This window comes from Lissotriton helveticus, chromosome 6 (genome assembly GCF_964261635.1).
Source record: "Lissotriton helveticus chromosome 6, aLisHel1.1, whole genome shotgun sequence".
Lineage (NCBI taxonomy): Eukaryota > Metazoa > Chordata > Amphibia > Caudata > Salamandridae > Lissotriton > Lissotriton helveticus.
The window spans coordinates 1,916,079,286-1,916,106,152 of NC_136067.1; the positions used below are offsets into that span (position 1 = coordinate 1,916,079,286).

The following is a 26,867-nucleotide window of genomic DNA, read 5'->3' on the forward strand; positions in this document are numbered from 1 at the left end:
ACGATTTCAGCCCAAACCACTGTCTCCATACTTTTGCTCACACTTAGGGCACATAGTAACAGCTTGTGCAACTTCAGGCTGGCGAGGCACACTCGCGGGACACCTAGTAGCTGCTGGGGTACAGCACTCCTATTAACATCCTGTCATTCTGCAGGCTTATACTAGATGTCCACACTCAGGATACCTAGTCACAACCTTGGCTTGTGCAGCTCACTCTCACGACACTAAGCATTGGCAAAACCAATGCTAATTATTTGTCATATTTAAAAGTTTTCTGTAATTTGTTTGTATTAAAAACATTATATCTTTTGAGCTTATCTCATTCAAAATTGAATGCATTGTTTTTTCTGGAAATCGTTTTAACCTTTTTTATATGATTCCTTTGAGTTAGATTTTCAGTCAGTGTTTTTGGCACAAAGATTTTTTAAGCACCATTTCTTCTGCTTGGTTTGCTCATCATGTTTCTGTCTAAAGGTTTTTGCTGAATACACTTCACTGTGCTGAATGTCACTGTGGTCTTGGCAGAACAATACGTAAAGGCCTTGACACTGCGGGAACTGTCAGAGTGAGCTCACAGGTGCAGGAGCGGCCTGTGCAGGTAAGAGCGGTGAGGCTGGGCAGGGGGGAAAGTGAAGCCGACTGACGACGCCGAGGGAAAGTTCAATTTGAAAAAAAGAAAACCACTTAACTTGTACCCGCTAAGTGTTTTTCTTGTGTTTTTATTTAATTTTCCCTCCTCAGCGTCTGTTGACTTCCTCCCCACCCTACCGCCCCACTGCTCTTACCAGCACGGGCCGCTACTGCACAGGTGTGTAGCTCAACATATAGGTTGGTTCATGAAACAAAATGTTTTACTATAAGGCCCTGGAGAGGCGTAACAAGGAGAAATATCTTTATTTCGCCTAGTTTTTTCCTCTTTGCATGTGTGTGGCAGTCTGCAACTCACATAGAAAGAGGAAAATGCCTCTCAGGATTGTTTTTGTGCAGGAAGGGCTACCTTCCTGCACAAAACCAATCTTGCTCAAATCACAGGCGCCCTTGCAACATGGTGCAAGGGTGCCTGGGTTAGTGCTAGGCTGCCAAAACGACGCCAGCACAAGGGAAAAGGACAGGGATGCATTGTCTTGGATAAATACAGCACATTCCTTCCTTTTCTCTGTGACGCAGTGCAGCGCAGCAAGGTAACTTGTGGCCTGCAGCACAATTTTCATAAATATACTGTTTCACACTGAAGATCACAAGATGACAGATGCACACCACCATCAAAAGATGCTCCCTCGCAGTTCACTTCCTTGTAACGGAGCTAAATCCCCTTTCTTGGCTGGATAGCAGGGCATCTCTCCGCCCGAGCCAAGCAGCAGGGTCGCTTGAGAAGGATAATGTTCCTATTGCAGCCTCACAGGACTCTGACCATCAAGTGTAGGCTCATTTGGCCAACAAGGGGTATACTAAGCTAGTGGTAGAGGACTCCCTAGATCTGCCAGAGTCACAGTCCTATGGCATAGTTCCATTCCATTTCCCGGGCTGCAGCGTCAGTATTTGCACTGGCTACAGTGGTATGGGAGATTATTTACAAGCATCTTGTGCATCCGGCGCATCAATATGGGAAAAAGTGATGTAACAGCGGATCAAGGGGCTTGTGAATAAGTCCCATAGTTCCCCTGACCAGTGTTCCACCTCTCTTACCACAGGCCCATTATCTATAATTTTACTTTCCTTTTTTTGTACATTGATAGATCATCAAAATATACCACTCCCTGAGCAAATATTCCTCAAGGTTTCTCAAAAGAAACAATTTACTTAATTGCACTGTTATACATTTCAGCGAGGTACATACTAAAATGCAACAAAGTCTGTTTTAAATACACATAACTGCGTGTACCTAATATAATTCAAGGTAAGGCGGTGGTGGTGCCAAATCAATGCAAAAGATCCCAAAAATGTCATTCTTGAGCGCATAAGGAGTTCTCCATCAGCAAATTGCGGAAGATTCCTATGCCACTCCTTTGTAGCAGTGTTCTCCAAAGTCGGTCATGCCATATTTTTAGAGGATTCCCATTTAGATAAATGTAGTTATCTTATAAATCATGCATGGATTCGGCTTCCCAGGACCGACTTTGGAGAACTCTGCTTTATAGAGATATGTGCCCATCTCACAAAGAACACTACCTGACCCTTAAATATACGTTTTAATTTGGGAGGAAGCTCTCTTGCCTGCATTTTACTTGCTCTCACTAACTAAAATGCATCCAGAAATCTGCTGAACACATTGTAGCGTATTGCGGAGTACGTACACCCTCTGTTAACCCTTGCAACCAGCCCGATCAGTTTCCCCCTCCAAAAAACATGAAGCCCATCTTTCTTCATTCTCAGTGTTCCTAATCTGCCAATCAAGATGCCTGTGTTGATTTGGTTTCCAGTTCCCTTCTATACCTGGACTTTATTGATACAGTCAATCCATCTTTCCGTGACTCACCGCCACATTTCGGATCTGCTGTCCTGCAAACCACCTGAGTTGCTCCAACACTGCTTTAAACACCTCTGTTTGATGAGGTGGGAGGTCGGCCACAGCTTTCTTCAGTACCTCTTCGATGCAGGTCAAAGAGCAGGCTGCACCGAAGGCAATTCCTTGAAGAGAAAGCGAGTTTCTGTTATCGCACGTAATCTAAAATTATATGGTTAACCCCTCCCTAAAAGCTAAGTATAAAGTGGATGAAGAGATAACTGCATTATTCTCGCTGAAAAATATAAAAGGGGCAATATCATCGCTCAAGTTGAGTAGGGCCGCTGGACCGGGCAAAATTCTTGCAGTCCCTATTAAAGTTAACATGGAATGGTGGGAAGAAGATCTCAAACCTTTACTTCAATGGATGGCAGAAATCAGAAAACATCCCAGAATCTTGGAGAGGGGTCTATCATTATACCCTTGCTGGTAATACTCTAACACAAAGGCTAACCAGCCTTCTAGATGTCTCTGAGAAGGTATTCTTCCAAGTATTGCTTTCCATGCTCGAGGAATGATTCTTCAAATGTAATTGTTCACCTATGAAACCAGGAGGCTTTTGAGAAGGTCATTCCACAACAGATCACTTTTGTGCGGTATGGGCAATTGTGAAGAAATCCATTAAGTTATGCAGCTGCTTTGCGGACTTCTGTACAGCATTTGATATGGTTGATAGAGGGAGACTATGGGGACAATTGCAAGCCCAGAATAATCCTCGTAGTCGATTGACTTTAATTCAAACATTACATACACTAAATTGTAGTCGAGTAGAAATACACCCCTCTTGTCACCTTACTAAAGAGATACATAAATATAATGGATTATGCTGTGGGTGCAAACTCGCTTCAATTCTTTTTAGTTTATATATGGGTGATCCATCCAGCTGACTAAATACTACAAACTCCTTTTCTCCACATCTCATATTCATTGTTTAATGTATGCCAATGACCGCGTCGTGTCACTACACCCTCAGGAGTCTTTCAGAAGAAACTTGGCATCCATGCAAGACATTGTAAAACAAAATTTCTAAAGATAAATATTGAAAAAAATAAAACTGTTAGGGCCCTATTTATCAAACAGCTCAGTAAGCAACCTTCCAGCACTGTGCAACGCTGCATTACAGGGAAAAGGGCAGAATGCATCATATGTATCATAATACAGCACATTCCTGTCCTTAGCCCAGCACTGGCGCACAATGGGCTGCCTAGCGCCAATGCAGGCATCATTGCATCATATTGCAAGGGTGCCTGCAATGCACGCAATATTGTTTTTGTGCAACAAAGGGCACCTTTCTGAACAAAAACAATCCTGAAAAGCATATTCCTCTTTCTATGTGTGGGGCAGAATGCAACATATAGAGAAAGAGGAAGCAACAAAGAGAAATAAAGGGATTTCTTTTCGATGTGCCTCCTCTGAGAAGGCGTATCTTTTTGGTGCATTCCCATCTGGCAATGCGTCAAAATCCATGGGAGTTGAGTGGGAACGCCTTCCCAGGGCAGAGTAACACAACAAAGCAATTTGTTCTGCATTGCATCACTCCTGATTGATCAAGTTATGCAGGGCCACCCAAAGTGGCCTTGCGTGGCTTGAAAAATCGTATTTTAGGGTTTGAGTCACGCATGCGCCACGTTGCTTGGTGCAAATGCGACACAAACCCTTGATAAGTGGGTTCCCTAGCTTTTTGAAAAAGGTGTTCTATTTTAGCTGGTTTTTAAATGGGCCACAAATAGATGAAGTTAGACTATATAAATATTGAGGTTGCTGTCTTATACAAATTTAAATTGAGATGAACATATACAAATCCAGACCATTTTGTACGGTCGAAATCCCTTGTGAAGAATAATTCTATATATAATGGGCAGTCACTTGTCCCTCTTTTAAATGCACAACTGCACAAAGGGCCACTTGTATGTAAGGTTTTTCATTTCCCAAATGGCTCTATTTGCAGAATCTGGCTGTTTGCGACAGTAAAAAAGTGTTTTTTCTATGTACGAAGGCCCATTTTGCGATTCAGTAACATATTACCAAATTGCAAAATGGGTTAGCGATTCAGTATTAGGAAGGAGCATGTTAAGGATATCCCTTCCTAATAGTGACTCGCAGTGGTATGTAAGAATGTTTTGCGACTGAAAGGTGGTCGAAAAAACATTTGCATTTTTAACCCATTCACAAACAGGAATGGGGGCCCGTTTGCGAATGTAGACGAAAACTTGTTATTTTTGTTTTTGAAATGTATCCCGTTTTCCTCTAAGGAAAACGGGCTGCTTTTAAATAAAAAAAACTGTTGTTTTATTTAAAAGCAAACACAGACATAGTGGTCTGCTTTCTCCAGCAGGCCACCATCCCTGTGTTTTTAGCGATTCCCATGGGTTGCAAATTGACACCTACCTCATGAATATTAACGAGGTAGGTCAATTGCGTCCCCATTTGGAATCTCTAAATCTGTTAGACACATTATTGCATAGGTGTTTGCGAGGACCTAATAGAGATTTGCAAAAATTCATTATTAGGTAATCGCAAAATGAAACCTACTTCAATATGGCCCAAAATCCCTCCATTAACACATTGTGGATCCGCAATAATTTTTATAAAAAGAGTGATATTTTAGATCTAGTACAGTGTAGCTGTTTAAAGAGAATGTTAGAGATACCAAAAGAGCCACTGATCCAAAGAATATGTTGTCCAATGAATTTATTATCTTGGTCTCACATGGCCTGTGTATGTTTTTAAAATTCTCAAATAAACTCTAGTCAGATGATTGCATAATCAGATCAGGGGCGCATCTAGGCTCATAGCGGCCCTGGGCAGCGAGCGTAGGTAGGAGGCCCCGGAAGAGGGGGTGCGGGGGTGGGGCGGAGGCCAGTGAAGAGGGGGTTGTTTGGAAATGGAACAGAGCCGGGGGCCGCCAAATGCCTGCCAGGGGCCGCCACGCAAATATGTATCCATCCTCAGAGGATTATTATATTAAGGATACATATTGGCATGGTGGCACCTGGGGTTTGGTGGCCCTGTGCAGGTGCACAGCTTGCACATGCCTAAGGCCGCCCCTGATCAGATTACCCTAGATCTGTTGGCTAGAAGCTTAAATGGACGAAGGCTCTGTTAAGTTTACAGAGGTCATCAAGGAGCATTTCTTGTCTTAAGGGGTGCTTGGTGCCTGGGATCTATGCCCACCTAAAAGTCTCTAAATATGGAACTCCATACCCTTGGAATTGAAAGAAGAAAAAAACGAACTTATTGACATTCCGAAAGACCCTAAAGACATGGCTTTTTTTTTTTAATAAACAGGTAAGGCTATACAGATATATTACTTCCTCTGCATGTTATCCTTCTCACTAGATTGCTATTAGGTCCTTCTTCCCTCGTGCCAGAAATTCTCAGCGCCTAGACACCTTCGGGTAATAGAGCGCGCTATAAAATGCAATTTCATTTCATTTCATTATCACTGTCATTGCAGAATAGCATGACCTATCAGATACCTAATAATTTACAGCTGTTATTAGCCATCGAATTACTGCTTTATACATATACCCACACCCTTGGTAGCAAGAGCTGGCGTCACATGTGACACACCTGTGTTGTGCACCAGTTCCTGTTTTGCCTTCACCCATAATAAATGATTGGGGGCAAAAATCTAGTAAAGGCAGCCGGGTGCACCAGGAATTCGTAGAAATCTGGCATGTACAGTCCGCAATTAAACATTGAGATACTTGTGTGTAAACCTAAAGGGTGAATTAGAAGATTAATCTAACTGGAAGGACCTGCTCTGCTAGGGCTCAGCCCTCTCTTTGTTCTACCAGCTGAACAAAAATGTAAATAAAAATACAACAAACTAAAATGCTGTCTTCAGTTTTTGGATCTGGTTCGCTACTGGCCACAAGAATATAAAGACCTAAAGCTAACCCCCAAAAAAAGACCTCATCAATGCATTAGAAGCGAGGGACATACAGCAGGGACTCGAAGGGTTGGCCACCGCTTTCATGTCCCCAGATCTAGAATCCAAGGGAGACAGGGAACTGGTTGACCTCCTACTCACAGCGGCAGTAAAAACAATATTAGCGAACTGGAAGGACACAGGCAAGGTGACCTTTAGGAGCTGGATCAACTGGGTAACCTTCCTCAGCGGGGCGGACAACATCCCGGCAAGGAGTTCAACTAGTCACATAGCAAGAAGTGAGATGTGGGCCGCCCTGGATGCACACTTAGAGACACATAAACCCCCGTAGATAGACAACCACCCAACTCCCGTTGCTATTACCAGACTGGAGGCTAGAGGGAAACCACCATGTTATTGGTAGGTCCCCCCCCCCCTATCCTCTTCTTCCCACTCTCTCTCCACTCTTCTCTTTCCCTTCTCCTGGGGCCTACAGATATGTCAACTACCAAGAACTACCAAGATCAGCCAATCCTGCGGTGATGCCTATTGTAGCCACGAAGGCGCTTGTATCTCACCTGTATTGCCCCTCGCATTACCATTGTACTGTATTATAAAATGTCTTCAATAAAACTCTTTGAAATAAAAAAAATAAAAAAAGTTTGCTTGAAGTGACTTTATAAAGTGAATGCCAGGAGTGGTGGTAAACTGCTGCCAAGGAAGAAACATAGAGGGGCATGTGGGGACAACAGGAGCACGAGCATCTTCACCTTGTAGGACACATTAACAGCACAGGAACAGATCAGGAAAAGAGGACTCCATACATGATGACAGGGAGAGTGGAAAATAGGAGCAGTCAGTGACCTGGGGCAAGAGGGTTAAGACTGCGTGAGCTCGAAGCAAGATGAGCAGCATCGGTGGAACAGCATGCATCTGCAGCTTCCACATTTTAGCAAGTGATTGCTTGCAGCACCCCAATTCTCCCAGTTATATCAACAGCAGGCAGCAAAGTGAGGTGGTGCTAACTTATACTCCCGAGAGACCAAATTCAGTTTGACCATCTCACTGTTTCTCTCTCATTTACCAACAAATGCAGTATGCTCGTCCACATGATGTAATAAGAATGAATGAGGTGTGCATTTACCCTCCTTTGTTTGTTGAACACTGGTCAGTTCAGGGATCAAGGCTGGTGCTAATATCACTGGGTACAGCAGGTTCTTAAACTTCATCTCAATGCCTAGAATAAAACATAGAAAAGGAAATGTATTGAGGTGCATGTGAAGTGACTTTCTAAGTGTTCTCAAAAGAGGTGCATGCAAGGAGACTCCATGGCCTCTTTGACTTAAGCTTGCACCATGGTAAAATATGACAACGATTCAGCGATACGTGCCAACAGCAGGACGGACAGGAAAAAGAGGAGGAATCACTGATGCAGCCCTGCAGTGGATGACAAAGAGAACATAGACAGCGAGCAGCAGCTCTGCCAAGTGTCACACAACCTGAGTGATACTTACTCATTTTATTGCATTTAGCTGTATGCTAACAAGCAGAGGAAAAGGTAATTTGTTTGTATTACAGGCTGTTCATCTCCAGTGGTGGCTGCTCGGGGCCTGAAGTGGTGAAGCGGAGAGGGGGGTGTGGGGAGGATTAACAAAATAGGCACAAACCAACCCCCTTTCCTCCCAAAATACACTCTAGTAGTCGCCACGTTGCTCCTCTCCCGATCTTCGACTCCAGGGCCGGCTGGTGCACACTGCGCAGGATCCCAAATGCCAATCCTGACGCTGCTCTCATGCTGGGAATAGTATTCACAGCATGAGAGAAGTGCTGGAATTGGTCCAAGCAGCCTGGTTTACTGCTCAGATAGTGCCAAGGAGCCTGTGGCTTTTCTCCATCCAGCTGTACAACACATGCTAAGTGTGCATGACGGTTTGGCCAGCCTACGACAGCCGGGCAAACCGTCATGTGCACTTAGTAGTGCCCATCACCCCATCTCCACACTGTTCTCATGCATTGTATGGCCCCGCCCCGCCCTTTGGCCTCGCTAGAAGCCTGCAGGTATGAAGAAAGATAAAATGATAAGAACATTTTTTATTATCATTTTATTTTCATCTGTTTTAATCTGCTGCCACTTAGTGGGGCAACGCTCCTCCACCATTACGGAGGAGCTGCCCCTGTTCACCTCTTAATAAAGATCTGTTAAAAAGAAGATTTTGGGCAGAAGAATTATATTATATAGAAAATTATAGGTGGATAACAGTGAATTACTAGGTGATTTTCACTGAGAGGTTCAGAGAGACATCAAATAGACAAAGACACTGGAGAGAAGATAAGGAAACAGACTGATCCTAGAGAGAGGTAGAAGAGGGTAAAGAGACCTGCGTGAGGAAAAAGGAAGCACTGGACTGAAAAAGCATAACATAAAATAGATAAGAAAGAGAAGAAAAGAACAGGAGAAAGAAAGACACCGAAGAGAGTGAGAGACAATCGCTAGACATTGGATAGAGGTGGAGAAGAGAAAAATACTCTAAAGATTGGATGAGGAGAAACCAATGTGCAGGAGAAAAATAGAGGAGAAATAATTAAAGGTTGAGGGGGAAAAACTTGTGGGAGTTGAGATGAGACAAGAAGCCACTGGCCAGTTGAAGGGGAGAAAGAAATGCGGGAGAGAAAGAAGATAATGATATACAGTGCAGGGGAAGAGGAGAAAGAATAACGGTGCAGACGGGGCGGGGAGAAAGAGAGACCGTCTAAGGCAGATGAAAAGAGTGACACTGGAAGAGGTAGAGGAAAGAGACGGACAGTGGACAGAGGAGAAACGGAACTACTTGGGACAGAAGGAGGAGAAAGACACTGAGGAAGAAGGAATGACAGACTGCAAAGCACAAGTGGACAATTGAAAAGAATGGCCATAGACTGAGGAGAAAGTGACACTGGGGAGAGGGTGTGGTGAAAGAGGGATACTGCGAAAGGAAGAGCACAAAGATGCACTGAAGAGAGAAAGAAGAAAAAAAAGAGATGCTGCAAGAGAAGAATAAAGAGATGGCAATGCCGAGAGCACCCATAACACTATCAAAGTGTTTGTGCTAGTACCCTTTTACTGAGAACCTGCAATGACATTGTGCCACATTTTAAAGGGATTAGTTGTGTTTCTCCCTGCACCCTAAGAAGACCAGCACGGGTGTGGAAAAGGGGACAGGCGAGAGAAAGACTAGGGAGTGGAGAAGGAAAAAGAACAAAGTATAGGATGAAACAGTAGAAAGAGGAGGAGAAATCGGGAAACACTAACACATTCGGGAGTTAGCTAGATATTGAATACAGGACAGCGTGGCGACAAGAAGAGGAGTAGAGGAAAAAGAGCCACTGGTTTGATTAGCGGGTGTAAAAGAGAAAGATACCAAGGAAGGAAAGAAGGAAATAATGCAAATGACAGCAGAGAAGGAGAAACAGGAGAGATTGAGTGGAAATAGAACTATATGGGATAAGGGATAGAGAAAGAGTTCAATAAGGCAGGTAAGATGGAGAGACACTAGATAGAAAGTGGAGCAAGGAAGAATTGATAGTAAAAGGATCATATGAAGTAGGAAAACATACTCCATGTGCCTTAGTTTGTTAAATTGTGCCACATATGTCAATGGCATTGTAGTGGGTAATGGAAAAGATTTGTAATGCAAACATGCAAAACCCCATTGGAGGTACACGATCTTGGTTTGATTTCCAATTCATTATTGAAGTATAGTTCTGTGGTGCAAACCAGTCTATGCCTAAAAAATAGCAAATATGCAGATTGTATTGAATTCAAAATACATTGAAACAGTGGGAGCACAACATGTAGCAGGGCTTGGAATAATAGGTCAATTCACCACATAGGCCAATGGTACAATGTTCAGGACAAAGGAAAGATGGGAACAGAAGTATATTGCTTACAATGGTGCAAATGTATTTGTATTTTGAATCAGTAACTGCATAAGCAAAGTGCCAATTTGCACTAGCTGAAACTCAGATGAATTAGAAGACTCTCAGCCTTTATCTTGCTGTTATTTTGGGACTTTTTTATATTACTGTCCACATCTGGATAGTGGCAGTGCCCTGTCCCATGGCCTCCCAGACTCCATCCTGACCTCCCTTAAGGCCGGCATGTCTCATTCCAGACTCGAAGAAAACTGACCAGATGTACCACATCTGGACGGAACTCCACTGGCATCGTTGGTAGCCAGCACTGTCTTAAAAACCAGCTGCATCATTTACAAAGATTGTATGACCAGCACCAATGCCAAAGCTGAATATCACCGGTGGCCCCCGGCACCCACGCAGCCAGAACACTATCAGATTGGAGACAAAGAAGTGTACAAAAGTATACAATAAAAAGTAACAAAAAACAAGACAACAGAGCTTATCCATCAATGCACCCAGGACCTGGAACCAAATTTCTGTATCTATCAGGAACCTCCCAACCCTGCTCCATTTTAGGAAAGAGTTGTAGACACACCTCTTTAAAGAATACTGCCTCACAATAAAGTAGAAGCCTACTTCTGATCATAGAATCCAACTGCCTTTTCAATAATTTGTTGGCTGTAACTTTGCTTCCTGTACAGAGCTCACAGCCTTGTGGCTAGGCCTGGCTCTCCAAGTTTCACATACATGCATACCACACCACATACATTCCATCATGCGACAGAAAGCAAGTTTAATGCAAAACTGGTGAAACTAGTTAGATAAAATGCCATTGCCAACTTTTTAACAAAAGCTTAAAAATAGAAAACACTTCTCTGGGGCTAGCCAGAACAAGAAATTCGCCCACAGCAGCAAAACTCATTAAGTCTGCTCAAATGGAAAAGGGAGTTGACATCTAAAGAGGAACTTGCCATGTTTTACAAAGTGCAGATTGGCATATGATAAAGGTATTTTAGTCATTAGAATTGATTTAGAAACACCTATACATGAGCAGGCAACACATGACTTTAAATGAACCTTGTTCGCCTAACCTCTGATCTACTGTCAGATTTCTTATCCATTAGACAATGAGAGTCTCTTCAAAGGAGAATATCTTAGTATACACACTTTCATCTTTGGTTTAATGATGCCACTGCTACACTTATACTGAGAAACATGAAATGGCACTGAACATTTATCATAGTTAACAGAGCAATCAAAACAACATCATTAAAGATAAACATAAAAGAAAGAGTTATCGCAGGATCCCTGGAACCATAAATAACCATCATTCGCGGAGCAGTACCACCTATCTCAGTAGGCCATGGTACTTGTCCGCTGAAAATCGTGGGCATCAATCTCATTGTATTGCCACTGTACAGCCAGAGAATGCCTTTAAAATTGGGTGTGTGAGAATAGTGGGCCAGATGTAGGAAGGCTATTACTGGTCGGTAAATCGGCTGTTATCGACAGGTAATAGGCTTTTCTGATGTAGGTGGCAAATTTACGGATTCGGTAAATACCGAATCGGTATTTACCGATTCGGTATTTACCGAATCATCATTTACCGATTCGGTATTTACCGGATCGGTAAATGACATGTAGGAAGCACTTTGAAGAGTGCTTCTGTGCCTTAAGGATTCGTTATTTACCACCAACTATTAGTTGGTGGTAAATAAGGAATACCTCTGTAAATGCAAAAGGGTGCATTTACACCAGTGCCATGTGGCAGACACACATGCCCTTAGGGCATGTATGTATGCCACATGTGCACACCATTCAAAAAGTGGGGGTGGTGATGGACAGAGCATCTGAATTAAACAGAACACTCGTACCCAGTCAAAAGATCAGGGCTTGATCCATCACCGTTTTTTAGCTCACTGCACCATCCCAGCTCAGAACCTGGCTATATGCAAATTAGTCTGTCCCTGGCCCAGTGCATCATGGGAACAGGGCAGACCAAACTACCAAGCCAATTCTTTACTGGAAAGGAAACAAGCTTCCGGGGACCGGTTTCTGGCATTGCAGCCGTCTTTGGCCCGGCTTGCTTGAATCCTGATGGTGCAGTGAGCAAGGGACTCACATCTGAGTATTCCCTGCCACACTTGTGGTGGCTAAAACGATTCAAAAAGTAGGGGTGGTGATGGACAGAGCATCTGAATTAAACAGAACACTCGTACCCAGTCAAAAGATCAGGGCTTGATCCATCACCGTTTTTTAGCCCACTCTGCCACCCCAGTTCAGACAACGTCTTCAGCCCGGCTTGCTTGAATCCAGTGGCAAAGTGAGCAAGGGACTCACGTCTGAGCATACCCTGCCACACTTATGGCGGCCAAAAGCGGTACAAAAGGGGGTGTAATGGACGGAGCATCTGAACCAATCAAACACTCACACCCAGTCAAAAGATCTAGGTTTAGCGCCAATGCAGGCATCCTTGCACCATATTGCAAGGGTGCCTGCAATGCACGCAATATTGTTTTTGTGCAACAAAAGGCACCTTTCTGAACAAAAACAATCCTGAAAAGCATATTCCTCTTTCTATGTGTGGTGCAGAAATTATTTTGGCCACCATAAGTGTGGAAGGGTATGCTCAGACATGAGTCCCTTGCTCACTGCACCATCAGGATTCAAGCAAGCCGGGCCGAAGACGGCTGTAATGCCAGAAACCGGTCCCCGGAAGCTTGTTTCCTTTCCAGTGAAGAATTGGCTTGGTAGTTTGGTCTTCCCTGTTCCCATGATGCACTGGGCCAGGGACAGACTAATTTGCATATAGCCAGGTTCTGAACTGGGATGGTGCAGTGAGCTAAAAAACGGTGATGGATCAAGCCCTGATCGGTTGACTGGGTAGGAGTGTTCTGATTAACTCAGATACTCTGTCCATCACCACCCCCTTTTTGAAATTACATGTGCACACCAGCACTATTCAGGGGTGCAACAGGGTGTCAAAGTGACACCCTGCCACCCTTGACTCTTTCCCTATTTTACAGAATCTGTATTTACCGATTCGGTAATTGACATTCATTCCTATGGGCCTTCAGGCCCATAGAAATAAATGGCAATTACCGAATCGGTAAATACCGATTCGGTAAATACAGAATCTTAATGATTCGGTATTTTTTACCGATTTTTTACCCATATAGCATTTACCGATTCGAAAATACTGTATTTTCGAATCGGTAAATTTCAATTACCTACATCTAGCCCAGTGTCCCCACACTTCATTAAGGATTTGAAGTTGAGATAGAGTGGGGAGGGTGCATCAAGCTCCAGACGTGTCTAAACCTTCAGCCTCAATCCAAAAGGTTGCATATATAATAGCGGGCTCATCCTTTTCGTGGAGGGGATGAGAGTAAGCGGCACAGCAAGGTTTCTGCTTCCCCCATAAACCGTGAGAGGTTCCACTGAATCAGTTTCAACTTCCAAACTCTCTAAAAGAGGTCCTCCAAGATCATATGGTGGTTCAAGAGACCAAGGAATGGGAGAAAGAGGCAAGTATCCCGCATGGTAGGGTCCCTGTTGCCTTAAAGACTAAAAAAATGATACTATGGGAGAAGCTAGCACTAGTACACAACCTTCAAATGAGCAAAGCACAACTAAAGAGGCCCTATTGCCTTTGTGTCACTGAACACGCTCTAAGGGAATGCCTGGCCTCCACGATATCGACCCGCATAGCTAAGCTCTTACTGATGTAAAAATACTGTAGAAGATTTCTACTGCATCTCCTAAACAAATCAAACATATAAAGTAATGAAAACATGACAGAATACAAAGCAGTATCTAGCATCTACCACAGATCCTGTCCCAGTGAAACAGGTAAACAGGACTTCTGTGTGAGGTATATTAATGTCCTATCTGTAAGTGGTCACATTTTTTTGTTTAAATTTAAAGGGCTAGCACACTTTGTTGTTGCCTAAACAATTAATTGTCATAATGTAAGGACTGTGATGAGTGTGAGGAACGAAATGGTCTTGGAACATTATGCACCTTGACAGTGGGTTGATCTGTGTGAAGAAAAATGTGTTTCTTGCTGATGGGTGCCAAAGTCAGCATAGTTATAAGCATGTTGATGTACAGGTTAAATCATACTTGTTTGTTTCATGGTCAACTCTGGTCAAGTCCTTTTTACATTGCATGCTTTCCAAGTCCTTACCAACTTCTGTATTTCCCACCACCAGCTTGGCTTCAGGGCACTGATATTTTAGAGAAAGCAACTCAGCAAGGCTTGATGGCTGCACCCACGTGACACGTTCCCCTCTGAAACACAGCAGCTTCTGGTGTTCATTTTTCTGAATCTATAAAAATATAGAAAACATATGTTATTGTTGCATATATTGCTTATAGTAATCAAGAGGCTATATTCACTATTATAAAAATGAGCACTGTTAGACCTGACAGGCTTAGTGTGATCTTCCCCCAACTTGTTCTACCTCCCTCCATTTTCTGACCTGGTTTAAGCTGGCTTTAGAACTCTGTGCCCTGCTGAGCAGTGCTTAAGTGCTTGTGCTCTCTCCACTAAACATGGTAATATTGGCCGAACCCCACTTGGGACATTTAATTTACTTGTCAGTTCTAGGTAAAGTACACTACATGTGCCCATGGCCTATAAATTAAATGCTACTAGTGAACCTGCAGCACTCCTTCTTCCACCCACTGATGTAGCCATCTTACCATGACTAAGGCCTGCCACTGCAGAGCCTGTATGTGCAGTTTTACTCTGCCACTTCGACCTGGCAAGGTAACCATCTTGCCAGGCCTAAGCTTTCCCTTTTTATACATATAAGTCATCCCTAAGGAAGGCCCTGTCAAACCCACAGGGCAGGGTGCAGTGTATTTATAAAGCAGGACATGTACTTTTAGGTTTTACATGCTGGCATCTACTTACTTTAGCCATTTGGTGCCTGCTGACTGTCTCTGTTCAGTCTGGGTTGGGTGACAGCTGAGCTGTGTGCATTCCCTCTAGACATACACACATAAAGGGAGGTTACGTGTGTCTTGATGGGCCTTTGTGGACGATGGGAGGGAAGAGCCGGGCACAGCCTCACACTTCCACCTGAATAGACTGTGTCCTGTCCGTACACAAAGGGCTGCATGCCCCCCTGTAGTCAGTCTGGAACTAGGGCAGGAAGAGAGGACCTCTGTGCACTTCTTTGAAGTCACCCCCACTTCAAAGGGACAACTGTGTATAAATAATGGATCTCGGGCACCATGACTTTAGTTCACTTCTGGACCTATGACCACTCTATATGGAAGATTAACTGCTGTGCTACTGACAGAACTACCACTCTCCTAGTCTGCTGTTTTGCCTGACTCTTGTCATGCTGTACTGCCCTGCTGTTCATTTTCCTGGATGTGAAGGACTGTGTAACATGTACAATCCAAGACTGTACACATTGTTGTAAGTAAAGCAGGAGATACGTTTATATTGCACCTCAACCAACAAGGACATTCAGGCAACTGCCTGCAATGTTTAAACTACATTCTGTTTGAGAGTTCTATGTTCCATGTAACATCATATAACCTGATGACATCTAATCTAACAACTCGCTATCACACTTCCCATTTCTTCAATAAATTATTACTACAACTATCAACATAAACAATATGTAAAAGTACTATATCAAATCTCAATATATTACAGACAGATAAAATAAACAAAGAGATATGTTTCATGTTAACTAGAAACAAAAATATGAAGGAACTGAACAACTTCATGTACTCCTTCTGCAAACTTCAGGCTAATTTTTACTATAATCTCTGTACACCTTTCCTCCACACACTCAAATCTGAAGGTCTGCCTCAATGTTCTCATTTTCAGTTGCACCAGATTTTGTACCACTCAGCTGTTATTCAATATTCTTCCATCCATAACTTTTACTACATTTCTGAAACATTTTGTCACTTGAATGGGTTTCATATACTTGGACCAAGACGTACAACAAACTGGAGCTTTGATCTGGACCCAATCCACACACACATCTCACTAAACTTTACTCTTTTCCTTTCATCATGTTTTTTACTTTACTCTTGTAAACTCAACTCACAATGCCTTCATGCTCCAATGCCTTTGTACTTTATTCCTTTGTCCCAATCCATCTAGCTTGGACACAACAAAGTGTTCGGTGATCTACCCTTGAATAATTCAAATTGACATTTCTGTGTAGTGGAATGCGGTGTCATGCGGTGTGCAGTAATACATTAATGTAACTATTTTGTCCAGTTTAGAGAATTCACTTTTGATATCTGTATGTTCTTCTTTATCACTATATTAAACCTTTTTATTGTTCCTTTTGTTTCAGGATGATAAACAGAACACTTTTTTTGTTCTATACCACATGACTCGAGAACATCGTCCATCACCTTAGAGCACAATTTTGGCCCCTTATCAGTTAGTAGTGATTTTGGAAAAGTTTCCCTTTTAAACACCTCTTGTAAGAATGTGATTACACTTTCAGTGGGTATTTCCCTTACACAAGAAACTTCCCCCCCATCTAGAGTACAAATCCATAATTACCGACTAGAAAGGGATATTTCGCTCACCTCTTAATGGCCCCACTATATCAATGGCAACTTCTTACCATGAGCGTTTGTGTAACTTCAGACTTACCATTGGCATTGTACGTGGTGTCAACACCTTATCTTTATTACTACATCTCTAACTGCACGTTGAATACATAAGTCCATCCCTAGCCACCAGAAATTAGCTCTTAACCATTCCTTGGTTTTTACAATCCCTCCGTGACCTTGATGTGCCTCTTCAACTAATTTCCCTCTCAAAGAACTTGGAGATATCAATTTTGCCCCTCTCAATAATATGTCCCTGTCCACTGCCAACTCATCAAAAACATTAACCCATGATTTTGTCAATGTTGTTCCGATTTCTTTACCTGACAATTTCCATTAACTCATCATCTTTCTTTATATCTTCTTTCTACATTCCTTCTGAAAGACATCCTATCAAGAACTCACACACATCAAATGATTCTTCTTATTGAACATCCTCTAAAAGCTCAACTTCTTCTACACTTCTCACTAATCTAGATGAACAGTCTGCTGTCAAATTACTAACACCAGGAACATATTCGAAAACAAAATCAAAATCCTGCAGAGCCACAACCCATCTCCTGATCCTTGATGACATACAATCTAGACCTTTCCCTTGAAATATCTCTTTCAATGGTTTATGATCTGTGTCAACTCTAAAATGAGTCTCCCAAATAAAATTGTGAAACGTATTTAGTATATAGCCAATGCCTCCATCTGCACAATGGAATTATTCGATTCTGCCCCTCCGAATTTCCCAGAAGCACCGGCAACTGTTCCTAACCATCTCTTTCTTGCTTCAGTAATGCCCCTACATCTTTACAACTTGCATCAATGTTCATAGGTATATAATAGTTAAGTGCGAGCATAAGTCAAACTTCATTTTCAGTTCCACTCCTTCAATCTATACTATACCACTTGGAGGTTTTTGTTGAGATCCTTCAATTTTAAAGACAATATCCTGTGAGATTTCCTTTACTTCCTTTTTATGTTCCTTCCTCTGCCCTATTCCTGCAACATTTCTGAAAATTACCCTTCTTGTCATAACTAAGGCATATTACATACAATGCTGAACACGAATTAGCCTTTTCTCTATGCCCACTTCTACCACAGCAACACACTCTCCATAAGATCTATTTTCCCAACTGGACTTATAATGATTTTCTTTTATTAACTTCTTTGTTACACGTTTTTTATTCTTTATCATACAAACAGTCTCCTCACTTTTCTCTGTGTTAGAACTTGACTTATTCTTCCACCCTTCAATTCCAATTCACATTTTAGCATGTGCTTCACTCTTTTTGCGACCAGAATAACTTCTCCCAATGGTGGCTCATCTTTGAGCCACAGCTCCTCTCTAATTTAGTCATCCTTGCATCACAAAACAGACTGGTCTCTGATCCATTCTTCTTTTGAACCACGAAGTTTGCATGTTGCAGCTAATTTGTGAGGACGTGTAATATACTCTTCAACCAATTCATCACCACCATGTTTTCAAAGCCCAAAATAGTAGCGTTCCATGATCGTGCTCATTCTGGTTAGATAATGTTGATCTAGATTTGCAAAACATACTTCAAATTCATTATGTCCTCTTTGCTCTTCCACACGTAGTTCTGGGAAATCCTCAAGCACCTCCTGGCCCTCCCCACCTAGACAGTGCATTTGCAAACATATCTCCTTTCTGCACTTAAATTGGTTCCAGAAACCTGAGCATAATGCTCAAAGATTGTCTTCCACTTACTCCATTTTATTGTTGGTTCACCTGGACTACTTAAGAAAAACGGTTGGGGTGTTACATTTTGCATTGTCACAACTCACTTTAAGACTGTGAACTTCTTGCAAATATAAACTATACTACTGAAACCACAGAGTCCACAATTTTCTTTTTTAAATACCCACGTCACCTTCGATCAGATTTTGATTAAAATGTAGTCCACAGTGATGTACTTATATCTCTACCGATACTGGCGGTAAACACGCGCAGTCCATTTTACCATGGGTTTAGCCTGGGTGGGTCTCAGGTTAGGAGACTCTCCCACAGTAAAAGTTCACAAATCGGGTGATCAAAAAGCAAAAACTCCAGACTGATAAGATGGTCAGAACCATCTTCTCACACTCACTGCATCCAGCTAATTCTTATGGGAACGAAATAGCCACTATGCATGGGTATTCTTTACCTAGTCAGTGGTAACAAATGATGAGGGGTTCTGACCAGACACCCTACTTTACAGTTGTCCGCTACCTCTGATGACTTACGCTGTTTGTCGGCCATTAAGACCACCTATCGCACCCAGCCATGAGACCACCTCTCCCAACAGGGACGCCAGTCTGCACTAGAAACCCTCCTGGTTCTAGGTTGGAGGCATCTAGGTGATTCATTTTCTACATGGACTGAGCAGAACTATGCCTACCCTTGCACTGTGTCATGCAACACTACCCCTACCACTCCTCTGGACAAGGGAACAGTGCCTCAGCACTGATGCCTCCACAAGGGATATGTCTAGTACCTATCACCTGGTTCACTGGAAGGTCCCCCTCCAGGAGTTTATCCACTCAGTTCCCTCTTTTTTCTGGGTCCCCTTGCGGAGATGCATCCTTGGCCCTTGGTCTGGCCCTCTTGTAGGACGTCAGACCAGCCTCACCACTCCACTGGCAGAGTTGGGAGTGTCACAGTGAGGGTGCCTCATCAGACAGCCCGCAGCTTCCTCCCCTCTTGGTAGCGCCACATGGAACCACCCTAGTAACCTAGACCCTATCCTTGTTCTCCACTGTGGGAACAGGGCCTGTGTACCATTTTCTCTGAGAGAGGCGCTCTGCTCTCAAAGTACCTTTGGAGAGCCCATGGGCCCTGAGTTAGCTGCACCCAGGCCCACCTCTAAGAGCTGTCCTCAGTCTCCCTTCAGCGCTTCGGGAGACAGTCCAGGCACCCTCTGACTGTCCAGGCACAATCCCTGCTTGGCCTCCACCACCCCAGTCTGAAGCACAGGGTTCCTTCACTTAAGATGGGGCCCAACAGACTTCTGGGTGGTACTACCATTTTCTAAGGTCTGCCAGTCCCCTTCCACTGCGGGCTGCCCAATTAACAGCTCCCAGCAACAGCCTGGGACAGAAGTGTCTATCAGCGTGCTAGACCATTGCGGGCAGAACCGCCTTCCGCACATTGCTGGGAGGACACCCCCCAACTGCCACCTTAAAAGAGTCTCCAGGGACAAACCCCAGTGCTGGTACACCTACAGTGCCCAAGGCAGGAGTCTACACATTAAAGGCTTCTGCCGCCTGTCACTCATCAACTGCGCCAAGTGCCCCCAAATAGACGTGGCCTCCTCCCCCTCCTTGTCCTGGGATGTGACCGCACAGGACCTACCTGAGGGGTCACTCGGCCAGGCACTACCTCAGCCACCACATCAGGTTCAAAACAACATGCTCTAGGATGGCATCCTATTGCTTCCTTGGGTAACCACCTACCCTACCCTGACACATCAGGGTCCACTACTAACCCTCCTCCTGGAAACTAGGTAGTCCATCACCCCTCTCAGATGCCTTCCGGGTCAGTTTCTTATCCCACCTATGGAGCCTAGAGGCAACCACTGGGCAACCTCACTAGAGACCCACTCTCCTTTGAGGCCTCCCTGTACCATGGACCACCCCTGGGTTGCTCACCCTCCCCACTAGATAACCTGTGGGGACCGCAGGAACCACAAATTTTTTGCACCCTCCTCCCACCATGGAACTATTTCTCGGTGGTCCCCCACCGGGGGGACCGGACAGGGTGTCACTAGCCATGGTAAAAAAAAACTCCCACTACACCCTTCCAGTGATTTTGCCCTACGCGAATGGTCTGAAAATATTTGTGGGGAGAATGACTAACTGGAACCCCCTTCTTTGGAAACCTGCCCGGCCCTTAACAAGCATGGGAATTTCCCAGGGCCCCCAATCATCTCCAAGCCCCAAGAAGTCAGGTCTACCCTCTACACCCCATTCTGTGGTGTGGGTATCAGTTGCTGTCACTAAACCTTTAGAGAAGACACCCTCCTCATGCAGGCCTGGTGTGTGTAGAGTTAGGGTTCAAAGCATACATTATGGCCTGGAACAACTTTATGTAAACATTTATTTGAAAGCCCTTCCCCGGTATCCTGCCCTTTGTGAATGCAAACTAGGCGTAACAAGACAGATACAACATTCACCCTACATTTCTTCACATGACAGATGTGTGTGTGGGGCTTTCCTTTCTCATACCTTTAGTTCACAAGATCAAACCTTCTAACCCTTCTCAGAGCCCTGCACTCTAATATTTGCTCAATAATGCATAGCTAATGTGTGGCAAAACTGGACCTATCAAATGTTATCAATGCGCACCAGAATGGGATACTATGTTTTACGCCGCTGAACACCAATGTTGACAAACAAGTCATTAGTTGTGTGGCCTGTACAAGTAATAGGTCTACATTTGTCCTCCACTGGGAACTAAATGCCCCATTGTAGGGCTTGCCTCTCATAGGGTAGTGCTGCAGAGTAGTTCAAGGCCTACTCAAGGGAGATGGTGTGGCCTAGTATTCACCATTCACAGATACACAATAATAACCCTCAATAAATGAATGTTAAGTCTGTGTTTTTTTAGAAAAAGGAAAAGCACATTTATTACGCACATTACTCAATATTATGCAGCAATGTATTAATATACAGAAGCTGATGGAATAACTTTTTAATGACATTGCGTAAACATTCTTACACATGCCTAAAGAGGGGTGGGGTCTAGTACCACAACTTGCATGTCTAAACATTATCTTATCCCTAAATGCCACAGGTAACTTGGAATAAGAACACTTAATACTGGCACCAAAGCAAGTGGCTGTCCACCACATTAGTTCAACAAGCATTTCACCATACAAATAAATGCAATAAGTACATATAACCATGACTGAGGGCACCTAATACTGGCAATAAAGTACACAAACTTTAACCACTAGTGGCTCTCAATCTAATTATGCTAATAAAGCATTATCAAGAATTCCTGTCTAAGCATGACTGGGAATGTAGTAATGCAATTCAATCACATTTCTAATTACAATACTGTGCAATTATAATCAGTCACTTAGAAGGTGCTCCATTCTTTGGTGCCAAAGGAGAAAATTGCGCTGTGGCACTCCTTGCATTAGCAAGGGGGGCCTAGGACCCTATCCCTGGGCCCTGTGAAGAGGAGGTAAGCAGGGAGCACTGTCAAGCTCTCCCACGATGGCGGGAAGGGGCCCAGGATTCCATCCCTGGGCCCTGAGAAGACAAGAAGTGAGCCGGCAGTCCAGCATGTGTCCGCCCGCAGGCATTTTGGCACCAGTAGTGAAGTCTATCAGAGATGCATACTCACCCCATTGCTGTGTACCCTTTATATAAACAGGCTTAAACTGGCTCTTCTCAAAGTGCAGGCAGATTGCCCAAGGGCGGGAGGTAGATCGCTCCCAGTTTTATTGTATGCTGATGATGCGTTCTTCATGGTGCAGGCTGCAGTGAGATTGCAGTCATTACTAGACAAGTTTGATTCTTTTATGGACAGTGTGGCCCTTTTTTGTGATTAAAAAATCATATGTTCTGGTACTTGGTCCACGGTCTACGAGCTCTCAAACATTCAAGATGGGAAATCGCACATTAGCCAAAGTGTCAGCTTTTTCTTGCCTCGGGGTGCTATTTGATGTGAATGAGAATTGGAAGCCCTTGATTGAGAAAAGGCGATTGGAGCTTGTTAAGGCCACGGGGCAGTTCATAGTTTTGCCCAGAGGTTTGGCTCTTGGTCTTTGAGCACCTTAGTCAAGCTTTAACAGGCCAAGTGCGTCTCCAAGTTCTATAGGGATGTGAGGTATGGCGATATAGTATGGTTGATAAGCTCCAGTGTGCAGAAAATATGTTTCCAAGATGCATTTTGCAAGTAACTCAAAGTACCCGGTCTCCTCTGTTCATGAACAGCTTAGAGTAAAATATATAGTAGACATTGTTGCTCTCAGGCCTTTGCTTTGTTGGATTAAGATCTGGACTGGGGAGATAGCCCAACTGAACAAACAGATCCTCTATGATTCTTTCTCCCTTGACCATGCACTTAAAATCTTTTGGATTGCCTATATGAAGTCTGCTTTCCTCAGCATGGGTAGGAAGGATATATTTCATAATCATCACTCCCTGCATCCCTTGGAGCTCAAAAGGGTGAGGGATATGTTTTTAGAATGTGTAGTATTGCAACGAGAACGTGCAGAGCAAATGAGAGGGGCTGATTTGTTTTGGCAAGATTCAGGTTTCATCTGTTGCATCATCTTTTAGCATCCCGCAGTGGATATAGTTATCTTGAAACATGTCTCCACAAGTTACCCTACATTTTGTGCTGTTTTGTAAAATATTTTAGCATGCCCAGGAAGTTGTTTATTTTGCCGGTACTGAAATCCCAGAATTTTGCTCAAGTTAGTCCAGCGCTTATGTACTTGAGGCTCCTACCGAATTAACATGTTTTATTTGCTGTCTCGTGCTTTGTACGAACTGCTTTGAGATCTAGGTGCTCTAAACCCAACTAACCTTGTTGTTTCTCATGGAGAATTTTTAAAGCAATGCATTATCAACACTGTTCTTCCTTCTTTTACCACTTTAATGGTTTATCATCATGTGTGTTTTTTTTTACAGTTTTATGGAAAGCATGTATTGTGATTTTAAGCTGTTTTATGATTATATTTATAACCGAATATAGATTTATATGATACTGCTTCTTACACTTTAAGACAGGATACTTATGCTCCTAGTCAGCCTCCAGCTCAGATATCTGGCATACCTACACCTTACATATCTGCTTGTGCACAGTTGATATCTCTGAAGAATAAATCAGTTGATGTGTTGAGTTTTGTTAAAAGACCTAAAAAAGATCTTCCCTCACCTACTAAGTGAATTGCTTCTGCCTCTTTAGATGATCTCCTAGAAGAAATTAAAACCCTGCAAGCTTTTAGGGTTCAAACTACGAATATGTCACAGAAAATTAATGAATAATGGTCCAGGTAGGGCCAAAGAATTTCTATAATTGAGTTTAAATGTCTGAAAAGGACAATATAGAAACTAAAATTGAAAGAATAAGTCCAAAATCGCATCTTTGAAAAAACAGAGGAATTTGAGAACAGGAACTGAAGAAAGTGCTTTCATTATATGGCCTTACTAAGGGTACAGAAGGAGCAGATAAGTTCTTTATCTTAAGAAACTGATGCCACAAATAGTAGATTTGCTTGACTGTACTCTTTTACATATTCAGAGGGCTAATCATTTGGGCCTGAAACTCTGTCATCTAGTAAGTCATTAAAACTCAGATGCAGGAGGGGAAGGAGGCAGTTAGTCAGGTACTAGGCTATTATTTGCATAAGATGTTGGTGGATGTTGGCAGCTAACAGAAGAATGGAGTTTCTGAATCTAAGATCCATTCTGACAAAAATCAGCGCAAGATAAGGTCTTTTCAATCAATATTTGCTAAAGGTTATCTATAAAGAGAAATCTACCCCACATGATGATCCTTAGAAGTGAAAGTTGTTTATTCATAGCAGTTGAGGAGAGGAGATGGACATATCAAAGTCTTGCTCATGAGTTCTTAATTGCCTGCTATGTTGTAGTCTAATAAATGGTCTTGTCATAGCTGCAGTTGTATTTTCATTCTTTTGGTCTGTGCATTATTTGATTGATATTCAATACTCTTGTTTAAGCTCTTTTTCCTCCCTCCTTGGATTTGTGATATTTGCGAGAGACCTCTTGTCATTTTTGGTATCTGCTATTGTGGATGCCTTTTGCCAAGGGAGATCAGAGGTGAGATATACTTCTTCCAACTTAGGGTGTTCACCTTTCCTTGTTTGTTAATGTTACTGACATTGTTTTGCTGTTCTGCTGGGTTCTTTTTGAGCATGTTCAGTCTTTTCTCTTAAAGACTGAAAGTTATACTTTTTTGTTTTAAGTTTGCTTGTTCCTTTATGTATATTATTTTCTTTTGATACAAGAAATGAATTTTTTGACTGTCTTCATTCTTATCTGAAGTGCTGTTTCTTTTCATATATTCCAAATATGCAGGTGTTGTATTTACATTGGTTGTGTAATTATCAATGTTGAGAATTATTTCTTAAAATGTCAAAAGTATGGGCAATCTGGTAAAATATCAGACAGATGAGTGGTGTAATGTCAGCCTTCCCAGGAGCTGGCAAAAAGATAAGCAGTTTAAATACTATCAGAAAATTGTGCTAATGAGGATAGATGGTTAGCACGGGCTGTAAAAGTAAAAATATCCCTCTGTGTACTGTTAATGTATATGGTTTTATATGGTTCTTTACATTTTTCTAGACAAACGTCCAACAATTTCTTTAGCCAAACCGAAGAATAGCGAATCAAGTTGTGGAATAATTTTTGGAAGAATATTGGTATGAAGTTAATGAGCATTACCTACGATAATATTGTTTGGAGAAGAGATTTTAATCATTTTTTGACCTTTTCTTAAAGAACAATTCAAAGGCTGGTATGGCGCCAAATAAAATGCAAAAAAGATTTGACAATGATCATTTCTCAAAGGGCTTTAAAGGATAACGGGAGACTGTCTAATCCTGCTGTTTGAAAATAAACATTTTCCTCCCCTATACAAGAGCCACAGTTGGTATGTATTACATATGTTCCATGGAAAATGTATGCAAAACTATATAGAACTCAGAAATTGGGGCTATTTGAATTTCAGATCATGCCCCAGTTATGTGAGATTTTTCCTTGCCAAATAATAAGGCTGGGAAATGAAGATTTATTAATGTCCTTCTGAAAGAAAAAAATATATTTTAGCAGAGAACATTTTGCTAAGGAGTTTCTTTCTTTTCAAAAAGAAGAGGATTATGTTTTTCATTCTTATGGGATGCATACAAGGGGGCTTCCAGAGAGTTTCTTATAAATTTTGTCTCGATGTTAAGAAAAAACGTACTGAAAAAAATCTTTTACCATCTTGAAAAATATCAAACCCCTACAGCACACATACTACACAACCAAATCTAGGCTTTATTAGATGAGTTAATGAAAATGAACATGGAATTTCATTTAAATGTATACTGAAAGTGCTTATGGTTAATGTCCATTACTTGTCTGGGAAGAATAAGTTAGGGAAATTATTGGTGAATTATCTAAAATTCCCAAAAAGTATATACAGATACACACGCTCAAGATTTGTTACATTTCTTTAACAATATAGTAATAATTTGGACTAGATTACTGTAACTCTACGTTTAGAAGATGACGTCACAATTGAGGAATTTTCTAATACTATTGCTAAAATGAAAAAATAGCATGCTCCAGGATCTGAGGGTTTGCCTTTATCAACCTGATACAGTCAACTATAGACCAATTAGTTTAATTAATTTGAATTGAAAATTTATTGCCATGGTATTAGTTTTGGAATTAGACAAATTGCTCCATTATGTAATAGGCGTTTAGCAGATGGGTTTTGTTATGGGAAGACTTATAATGGATAATGCTAAACAGCAGTGGGCCATGCAGGTAAGCGTGGTGGGGCGGGCTGTGGGTGGTGGACAGACAGAATAGGATTTATTTATTTAATTCATTTTCCCTATTCTGTCATCTGTCTACTTCCCCCTACCCCACTGCCCCACTGCCCCACTGCACTTACCTGCACAGGTCGCCGCTGATGCTAAAATGTGTCTAAATATCTCAAGCACAAATATTTATTCATAATATCTAATGGCGGAAACAGCAGACATTTGAAAGTGTTGGATGTCTTTATGTGTTTACAGATTTGGAATGGCACGGTTTAGGTCCTAGACTTAAGAATTTTTTTTATCTCTATAAAAATTGGACCTGGGAGCAATTTTAACTAAGCCAGAGTAATTGGAGTAATTACACTAATTCCGCGGCACTGTTTGATGCGAAATTACCTTAATAATGCAATTATTCCCACTTGAGAAATTAAGAGCAATTAGGGGAGAAAATCCTGCTGTGAGAGCACATGTATCCAGTGCAAGCGGCTGATTG

The 26,867-nt window shown here is 42.4% G+C and overlaps 1 protein-coding gene across 3 annotated transcripts in view; it reads right to left on the reverse strand.

The window, feature by feature from the left end:
- LOC144763874 (xanthine dehydrogenase/oxidase-like) overlaps nucleotides 1-26,867 on the reverse strand; it is a 385,606-nt gene that overhangs the window by 233,839 nt on the left and 124,900 nt on the right. For all 3 annotated transcript variants that reach the window (XM_078649867.1, XM_078649866.1, XM_078649865.1), the window contains exons 9-11: nucleotides 14,461-14,602; nucleotides 7,522-7,614; nucleotides 2,477-2,628 (exon numbers count right to left, since the gene is read on the reverse strand). In XM_078649867.1, the coding sequence (XP_078505993.1) occupies nucleotides 2,477-2,628; nucleotides 7,522-7,614; nucleotides 14,461-14,602 (387 nt within the window). The remainder of the gene's footprint in view (nucleotides 1-2,476; nucleotides 2,629-7,521; nucleotides 7,615-14,460; nucleotides 14,603-26,867) is intronic.